The sequence below is a fragment of the Salvelinus namaycush genome, chromosome 26 (genome assembly GCF_016432855.1).
Source record: "Salvelinus namaycush isolate Seneca chromosome 26, SaNama_1.0, whole genome shotgun sequence".
Lineage (NCBI taxonomy): Eukaryota > Metazoa > Chordata > Actinopteri > Salmoniformes > Salmonidae > Salvelinus > Salvelinus namaycush.
Window position 1 is genome coordinate 33,124,980 of NC_052332.1, and position 10,080 is coordinate 33,135,059.

The window sequence follows — 10,080 nt, forward strand, 5'->3', positions numbered from 1 at the left end:
GCAGTGGCGAATATCTTTGTGTGGTATACTCGGCCTTGTCTCAGGATGGTAAGTTGGTGGTTGAAGATATCCCTCTAGTGGTGTGGGGGCTGTGCTCTGGCAAAGTGGGTGGGGTTATATCCTGCTTGTTTGGCCCTGTTCGGGGGTATCATCGAATGGGTCCACAATGTCTCCAAACCCCTCCTGTCTCAGCCTCCAGTATTTATGCTGCAGTAGTTTATGTGTCGGGGGCTAGGGGGGCTAGGTGTCGGGGGGCTGTTATATCTGGAGTATTTCGCCTGTCTTATACGGTGTCCTGTGTGAATTTAAGTATGCTCTCTCTATCTTTCTTTCTTTTTTTCCTTTCTTTCTCTCTCTCGAAGGACCTGAGCTCTAAGACCATGCCTCGGGACTGCCTGGCCTGATGAATCCTTGCTGTCCCCAGTCCACCTGGCCGTGCTGCTACTCTGGTTTCAGCTGTTCTGCCTGCGGCTGTGGAACCCTGACCTGTTCACCGGACGTGCTACCTGTCCCAGACCTGCTGTTTTCAACTCTCTAGAGACAGCAGGAGCGGTAGAGATACTCTCAATGATCGGCTATGAAAAGCCAACTGACATTTACTCATGAGGTGCTGACCTGTTGCACCCTCGACAACCACTTTGAATATTATTATTTGACCCTGCTGATCATCTATGAACATTTGAGCATCTTGGCCATGTTCTGTTATAATCTCCACCTGGCACAGCCAGAAGAGGACTGGCCCCCCCTCATAGCCTGGTTCCTCTCTAGGTTTCTTCCTAGGTTCTGGCCTTTCTAGGGAGTTTTTACTAGCCACCGTGCTTCTACACCTGCATTGCTTGATGTTTGGAGTTTTAGGCTGGGTTTCAGTACAGCACTTTGAGATATCAGCTGATGTAAAAAGGGCTTTATAAATAAATTTGATATATATAAATATTCACCTTTATTTAACCAGGTAGGCCAGTTGAGAACAAGTTCTCATTTACAACTACGACCTGGCCAAGATAAAGCAAAGCAGTGTGACACAAACAACAACACAGAGTTACACATGGTATAAACAAACATACAGTCAATAAAACAATAGAAAAGTCTATATACAGTGTGCAAATGAGGTAAGATTAGGGAGGTAAGGCAATAAATAGGCCGTAGTGGCGAAGTAATTACAATATAGCAATTAAACACTGGAGTGATGTTTGTGCAGAAGATGAGTAGAGAATCTGGGGAGCAAAAACATAAATAACAATATGGGGATGAGGTAGTTGGACAGGCTATTTACAGATAGGCTATGTACAGGTGCAGTGATCTGTGAGCTGCTCTGACAGCTGGTGCTTAAAGTTAGTGAGGGAGATTTGAGTGTCCAGCTTCAGTGATTTTTGCAATTCGTTCCAGTCATTGGTAGCAGAGAACTGGAAGGAACGGCAGCCAAAGGAGGAATTGGCTTTGGGGATGACCAGTGAAATATACCTGCTGGAGCGCATGCTATGGGTGGGTGCTGCTATGGTGACCAGTGAGCTGAGATAAGGCGGGGCTTTACCTAGCAAAGACTTAGATGACCTGGAGTCAGTGGGTTTGGCGACGAATATGAAGCGAGGGCCAGCCAACGAGAGCATACAAGTCGCAGTGGTGGGTAGTATATGGGGCTTTGGTGACAAAACGGATGTCACTGTGATAGACTGCTTCCAATTTGCTGAGTAGAGTGTTAGAGGCTATTTTGTAAATTACATGCACATTTGTGGCCTGCTGGAGGTCATTTTGCAGGGCTCTGGCAGTGCTCCTCCTGCTCAAAGGCGGAGGTAGCGGTCCTGCTGCTGGGTTGTTGCCCTCCTACGGCCTCCTCCACGTCTCCTGATGTACTGGCCTGTCTCCTGGTAACGCCTCCATGCTCTGGACACTACGCTGACAGACACAGCAAACCTTCTTGCCACAGCTCGCATTGATGTGCCATCCTGGATGAGCTGCACTACCTGAGCCACTTGTGTGGGTTGTAGACTCCGTCTCATGCTACCACTAGAGTGAGAGCACCGCCAGCATTCAAAAGTGACCAAAACATCAGCCAGGAAGCATAGGAACTGAGAAGTGGTCTGTGGTCACCACCTGCAGAATCACTCCTTTATTGGGGGTGTCTTGCTAATTGCCTATAATTTCCACCTTTTGTCTATTCCATTTGCACAACAGCATGTGAAATTTATTGTCAATCAGTGTTGCTTCCTAAGTGGACAGTTTGATTTCACAGAAGTGTGATTGACTTGGAGTTACACTGTGTTGTTTAAGTGTTCCCTTTATTTTTTTGAGCAGTGTATTTAGTTTTACTTGCATTTAAGAGCAGTTGGAGGCCACGGAAGGAGAGTTGTATGGCATTGAAGCTTGTCTGGAGGTTTGTTAACACAGTGTCCAAAGAAGGGCCAGAGGTATACAGAATGGTGTCGTCTGCATAGAGGTGGATCAGAGAATCACCAGCAGCAAGAGTGACATCATTGATGTATATAGAGAAAAGAGTCGGCCCGAGATTTGAACCCTGTGGCGTCCCCATTGAGACCGCCAGAGATCTGGACAGCAGGTCCTCCGATTTGACACACTGAACTGTCTGAAAAGTAGTTGGTGAAGCAGGCGAGGCAGTCATTTGAGAAACCAAGGCTGTTGAGTCTGCCAATAAGAATGTGGTGATTGACAGAGTCGAAAGCATTGACCAGGTCAATGAATACGGCTGCACAGTACTGTCTTTTATCGATGGCGGTTATGATATAATTTAGGACCTTGAGCGTGGCTGAGGTGCACCCATGACCAGCTCGGAAACCAGATTGCATAGCGGAAAAGGTACGGTGGGATTCGAAATGGTCGGTGATCTGTTTGTTAACTTGGCTTTCGAAGACTTTAGAAAGGCAGGGTCGGATAGATATAGGTCTGTAACAGTTTGGGTCTAGAGTGTCACCCCCTTTAAAGAGGGGGATGACCGCGGCAGCTTTTCCAATCTTTGGGGATCTCAGACGATACGAAAGAGAGGTTGAACAGGCTAGTAATAGGGGTTGCAACAATTGCAGGAAAATCATTTTAGAAAGAGAGGGTCCAGATTGTCTACCCCAGCTGATTTGTAGGGGTCCAGATTTTGCAACTCTTTCAGAACATCCGCTATCTGGATTTGGGTGAAGGAGAAATGGGGGAGGCTTGGGCAAGTTGCTGTGGGGGGTGCAGGGCTGTTGACCGGGGTAGGGGTAGCCAGGTGGAAAGCATGGCCAGCCGTATAATTTATTTTCTTGAAATTCTCAATTTTTGTGGATTTATCGGTGGTGACAGTGTTTCCTAGCCTAGGTCCAGTGGGCAGCTGGGAGGAGGTGCTCTTATTCTCCATGGACTTTACAGTGTCTCAGAACTTTTTGGAGTTTGTGCTATAGGATGCAAATTTCTGTTTGAAAAAGCTAGCCTTTGCTTTCCTAACTGCCTGTGTATATTGGTTCCTAACTTCCCTGAAAAGTTGCATATCGAAGGGGCTACTCGATGCTAATGCAGTACGCCACAGGATGTTTTTGTGCTGGTCAAGGGCAGTCAGGTCTGGAGTGAACAAAGGGCTATATCTGTTCCTATTTCTACATTTTTTGAATGGGGCATGCTTATTTAAGATGGTGAGGAAAGCACTTTTAAAGAATAACCAGGCATCCTCTACTGACGGAATGAGGTTAATATCCTTCCAGGATACTCGGACCAGGTCGATTAGAAAGGCCTGCTCGCTGAAGTGTTTTAGGGAGCGTTTGACAGTGATGAGGGGTGGTCGTTTGACCGCAGACCCATTACGGATGCAGGCAATGATCACTGAGATCCTGGATGTGTATTTGGAGGGCAGGTTGGTCAGGATGATATCTATGAGGGTGCCCGTGTTTACGGATTTGGGGTTGTACCTGGTATGTTCATTGATAATTTATGTGTGATGAGGGCATCTAGCTTAGATTGTAGGACGGCCGGGGTGTTAATTCTTATGGCTAGGGGTTCCGCTAGCAGCACCCCTCGACAACATTCCGCTGAAAAGGCAGCGCGCGAAATTCAAAAATATATATTTTTAAATATGTAACTTTCACACATTAACAAGTGCAATACACCAAATGAAAGATAAACTTCTTGTTAGTCTACCCATCGTGTCCGATTTCAAAAAGGCTTTACAGCGAAAGCACAACATATGATTATGTTAGGTCAGAGCCAAGTCACAAAAACACACACAGCCATTTTTCCAGACAAAGATAGGAGTCACAAAAAGCAGAAATATAGATAAAATGAATCACTAACCTTTGATGATCTTCATCAGATGACACTCATAGGACATCATGTTACACAATACATGTATATTTTGTTCGATAAAGTGCATATTTATATCCAAAAATCTCAGTTTACATTGGCTGTCACAGCCGTTTAAAGGAGTGGACCAAGGCGCAGCGTTTTGAGCGTACATACTTATTTATTTACCGATGTTGCCAACAAAAATAATAAATATCAAAACGACAAGTGAAGCCAACGTAGTGCATCCAGGCAACTAACAAGGACAACTACCCACAAAACCAATTTGGAAAATGGCAACCTAAATAGGCTCCCCATTCAGAGACAACGATAAACAGCTGTCTCTGATTGGGAACCCATCCAGGCCACCATCAACCTACAATACCCCTAGACAATACAAAATCCCCATAGATAACAAAAACCCATAGACAAGACAAAAACCCATAGACAATACAAAAACTAAACAAACCACCCTTGTCACACCCTGACCTAACCAAATAATAAAGAAAACAAATATAACTAAAGTCAGGGCGTGACATTGACGCGTTACGTTCAGTAATGTTTTGCTTCCAAAACATCCAGTGATTTTGCAGAGAGCCACATCAATTTACAGAAATACTCATAATAAACATTGATAAAAGATACAAGTGTTATTCACAGAATTAAAGATAGACTTCACCTTAATGCAACCGCTGTGTCAGATTTCAAAAACACTTTACGGAAAAAGCACACCATGCAATAATCTGAGTACGGCGCTCAGACAACAAATCAAGCCAAAGAGATATCCGCCATGTTGGAGTCAACATCAGTCAGAAATAGCATTATAAATATTCACTTACCTTTGATGATCTTCATCAGAATGCACTCCCAGGAATCCCAGTTCCACAATAAATGTTTGATTTGTTCGATAAAGTTCATCATTTATGTCCAAATTCCTCCTTGTTGTTCGCGTGTTCAGCCCAGTAATCCATCTTCATGAGGCGCGAGCACTAGGTCCAGACAAAGTCCAAAAGTTCCGTTACAGTCCATAGAAACATGTCAAACAATGTATAGAATCAATCTTTAGGATATTTTTAACATAAATCTTCAATAATGTTCCAACCGGAGAATTCCTTTGTCTGTAGAAAAGCAATGGAACGAGAGCTACCTCTCACATGGCCGCGCGTCACGAGCCTGTGGCACTCTGCCAGACCACTGACTCAAAGAGCCCTTATGAGCCCCTCCTTTACAGTAGAAGCCTCAAACAAGTTTCTAAAGACGGTTGACATCTAGTGGAAGCCTTAGGAAGTGCAATTTGACCCCATAGACACTGTGTTTTTGATAGGCCAAGCTTTGAAAAACTACAAACCTCAGATTTCCCACTTCCTGGTTGGATTTTTATCAGGTTTTCACCTGCCATATGAGTTCTGTTATACTCACAGACATCATTCAAATAGTTTTAGAAACTTCAGAGTGTTTTCTATCCAAATCTACTGATAATATGCATATATTAGCAATAGTTACAGGCAGTTTACGCTGGGCACGCTTTTCATCCAAACGTGAAAATGCTGCCCCCTATCTTAAGCATGTCCAAAGTTTAGGTCACCTAACAGTACGAGCTCTGAAGATAGATGGGGGGCAATCAATTCACATATGGTGTTCAGGGCACAGTTGGGGGCTGAAGGTGGTCTATAGCAAGCGGCAACAGTGAGAGACTTGTTTCTGGAAAGGTGGATTTTTAAAAGTAGGAGCTCGAATTGTTTGGGCACAGACCTGGATATTATTACAGAACTCTGCAGGCTATATCTGCAGTAGATTGCAACTCCGCCTCCTTTGGCAGTTCTATCTTGTCGGAAAATGTTATAGTTAGGGATGGAAATTTCTGGATTTTTCTGGCCTTCCTAAGCCAGGATTCAGACACGGCTAGGACATCCGGGTTGGCAGAGTGTGCTAAATCAGTGAATAAAACAAACTTAGGGAGGAGGCTTCTAATGTTAACATGCATGAAACCAAGGCTTTTACGGTTACAGAAGTCAACAAATGAGAGCGCATGGGGAATGGGAGTGGAGCTAGGTGCTGCAGGGCCTGGATTATTCTCTACATCACCAGAGGAACAGAGGAGGAGTAGGATAAGGGTACGGCTAAAGGCTATAAGAACTGGTTGTCTAGTGCTTTCGGAACAGTGAGTAAAATGAGCAGGTTTCTGGGCCCGGGAAGAATAGATTCAAGGCATAATGTAGAGACAAGGGTATGGTAGGATGTGAATACAATGGAGGTAAACCTAGGCATTGAGTGACGATGAGAGAGGTTTTGTCTCTAGACACCATTTAAACCAGGTGAGGTCACCACATGTGTGGGAGGTGGAACAAACGGGCTAGCTAAGGCATATTGAGCAGGGATGGAGGCTCTACAGTGAAATAAGACAATAATCACTAACTAAAACAGCAATGGACAAGGCATATTGACATTAGGGAGAGGCATGCGTAGCCGAGTGATCATAGGGTCCAGTGAGTAGCTAAGCGGGCTGGAGACACCGCGATTCAGACAGCTAACGGGCCAGGGATAGCAGGCTAGCAGAAGGGCCTTAGGGGGACGTCGCGACGGAAGAGTCTGTTGTAGCACCCTCGGACGTTTATGTCGGCAGACCAGTCTTGATGGATCGGCAGGGCTCCGTGTAGGCAGGTAAAGGATCCAGGCCAATTGGCAAAATAGGTATTGTAGCCCAAGAAATAGGCTGATATGCTCTAGACAGCTAGCCGGCCGCGGCTATCAGGCTAGCAGATGGGCCTTCAGGGGACGTCACGACGGAGGAGCCTGTTGAAACCCCCTCGGGCGGATTACGTCGGTAGACCAGTCGTGATGGATCGGCGGGGCTCCGTGTTGGCAGTAAATGGGGTCCAGGCCAAATGGCAAAATAGGTGTTGTAGGAGATGGGCCTAGCACTAGGCTAGCTCCAGGCTAACTCGTGCTTGCTTCAGGACATAGACTTTAGCTAGGAGTAGCCACTCGGATAGCAGCTAGCTAGCTGCGATGATCCAGCTGAAAAGGTTCAGAGCTTGCGGTAGGAATCCGGAGATTCTCCAAATCTGGAGATTTGGTGGAGAAAAAGCAGTCCGATATGCTCTGGGTTGAGTTGCGCTGTGCAGACTGGCAGGAGTTGACCGGCCTAAGGTTAGCTGATGACTGCTAGCAGGGGCTAGCTGACTACTAGCTAGTAGCTAGTTAGCTGGCTAGCTTCTGTTGGGGTTCCGGTTCTAAAGTATAGAAAATAGCAGATCCATACCACATTGGGTGAGGCGGGTTGCAGGAGAGTACGTTGGGGAAAAAATATACATATACAGGACACGACAAGACAAAGACGTATGACTGCTATGCCATCTTGGATCACATAGGAATATATGTAGAAAATCGGGCTGTCAAACTATTAAAAAAAATATTGAGTTAATCGCAGGATTTGCTGTGACTAATCCCGATTAATCGCAAATTCAGAATTTGCTCGAATTGAGCTGTAATTTTTTTTTAATGATACAAAGAGCAAAAAGCACAAAATATTGACGTCTTGATTTTGTCCAAAATAACGGTTATCAAAATTAGGTAAATTGATAAAGCACACTTTCCTAAAACTCAATGTCAACTTGTTTTGACATCCCATTATTTTTTAGCTGTATCGATTGTGGATTTTGGATGATTTTAGTGTATTTTGAACACTTTCAAATGGACAAGTTTGTAATATGCCCATATATTTTTGTACATGCAGTACCAGTCAAAAATTTGGACACACCTACTCATTCATGGGTTTTTCATTATTTTTACTATTTTCTACATTGTAAAATAATAGTGAAGACATCACAACTATGAAATAACACATATGGATTCATGTAGTAACCAAAAAAGTGTTAATTTTAGATTGTAGATTCTTCAAAGTAGCCACCCTTTGCCTTGATGACAGCTTTGCACACTCTTGGCATTCTCTCAACCAGCTTCACCTGGAATGCTTTTCCAACAGTCTTGAAGGAGTTCCCACACATGCTGAGTACTTGCTGGCTGCTTTTCCTTCTCTCTGCTGTCCAACTCATCCCAAACCATCTCAATTGGGTTGAGGTTGAGTGATTGTGGAGGCCAGGTCATCTGATGCAGCACTCCTTTGGTCAAATAACCCTTACACAGCCTGGAGGTGTGTTGGGTCATTGTCCTGTTGAAAAACAAGTGATAGTCCTACGAAGCGCAAACCAGATGGGATGGCGTATCGCTGCAGACTGCTGTGGTAGCCATGCTGGTGAAGTGTGAATTCTAAATAAATCACTGACAGTGTCACCAGCAAAGCACCCCCACACTATCACACCTCCTCCTCCATGGTTCATGGTGGGAAACACACATACTGACCCTTTTTTAAATTTCTGCTTGAAATGATATACCCAAATCTAACTGCCTGTAGCTCAGGACCTGAAGCAAGGATATGCATATTATTGATACCATTTCAAAGGAAACACTTTGAAGTCTGTGGAAATGTGAAATGAATGTAGGAGAATATAACACATTAGATCTGGTAAAAGATAATACAAAGAAAAAAACGCATTTTCAAAACATTTTTGTTCCATCATCTTTGAAATGCAAGAGAAAGGCCAATATATGACTTCGGAATCTAGGCGCAATTTAGGTTTTGGCCACTAGATGGCAGCATTGTATGTGCAAAGTTTTAGACTGGTCCAATGAACCATTGCATTTCTGTTCAAGATGTTGTATCAAGTCTGCCCAAATTTCAAGTTCATAACTGTGCACTCTCCTCAAACAATGCATGGTATTATTTTACTGTAATAGCTACTGTAAATTGGACAGTGCAGTTAGATTAACAAGAATTGAAGCTTTCTGCCCATATCAAATATGTCTATGTCCTGGGAAATGTTCTTGTACGTACAACCTCATACTAATCCCATTAGCGCATGTTAGCTCAACCGTCCCGCGGGGGACACACCGATCATGTAGAGGTTACCCCATAGAGATAGAGATATGCTGGTGGCATGCTACGACACCGACATGCATTTCTTTATGTCAGATGTCTACTTCGTCTGCTATGCAGATATAGACGTACAGAAGGAGGGTAACTCATACATTTTCAATCCAAATATTTTGTATAAAGATAAGCATTATATTGTTAGATTATAGGAGTAACTCTGGTAGGCCTGAAGCAGTACTCCTCACCTCAAGGTCAACTGTCAGAGTCAGTTGCAGCGCTGGGGTGCACTGCCTTTATATCACAGGCCTGCTGTAGCTAAAGCTTAATAATAGCCACACCATACCAAACCTTCACAAACGTTTCTAAACTTTATTAGGGTAATATCAAAAGTAAATCAAGCCATTGTTTATAGGGAAAATATGAGCAGAAGAGCGAATGTAAACCAGGGAAAAAACTCACTACCCTCCCCTCAAGGTCTTTAAGGGGAGGGGGGGGTTTCCTGTTTACAAAAATATGTATCCTTCCGTCCAGAAGAGATGACAATCCGCAAGTTTCATTCCACCAATAATGCTACAGTCTTCTTTTGGACTTGTAAATATTCTGTCGAGAGTCGAGACCTTAATGGCACCGAAGAACCCCCCCCCCCCCAACTGACAGTGTCTCGCCCTGTAAAGAGATGCCCTCCTCGTAATTAGATTAATTTGCCATTAACGTCCATTTCGGGAGTTTTAAAACTGAAGCTTGCAGTTCGACTTCAACAATGGTACGTTTTTTTCCTACAATTTTACAAGTGGTCTGACTAGCTTGAAGCTCTAACTGATTTAAAAGAGAATTGCTTCCTACACTGTTGGTTATTTTCTCATTTTTAAACAGTCTCTGATAGTAGGCTA

The 10,080-nt window shown here is 44.0% G+C and overlaps 1 protein-coding gene across 1 annotated transcript in view; it reads left to right on the forward strand.

Moving 5' to 3' along the window:
* The first annotated feature begins 9,270 nt into the window (after positions 1 to 9,270).
* Positions 9,271 to 10,080, forward strand: part of LOC120021092 (pleckstrin homology-like domain family B member 2) — a 41,882-nt gene continuing 41,072 nt past the window's right edge. The window contains exon 1 of the mRNA XM_038964733.1: positions 9,271 to 9,321. Coding sequence (XP_038820661.1) covers positions 9,271 to 9,321 — 51 coding nt within the window. The remainder of the gene's footprint in view (positions 9,322 to 10,080) is intronic.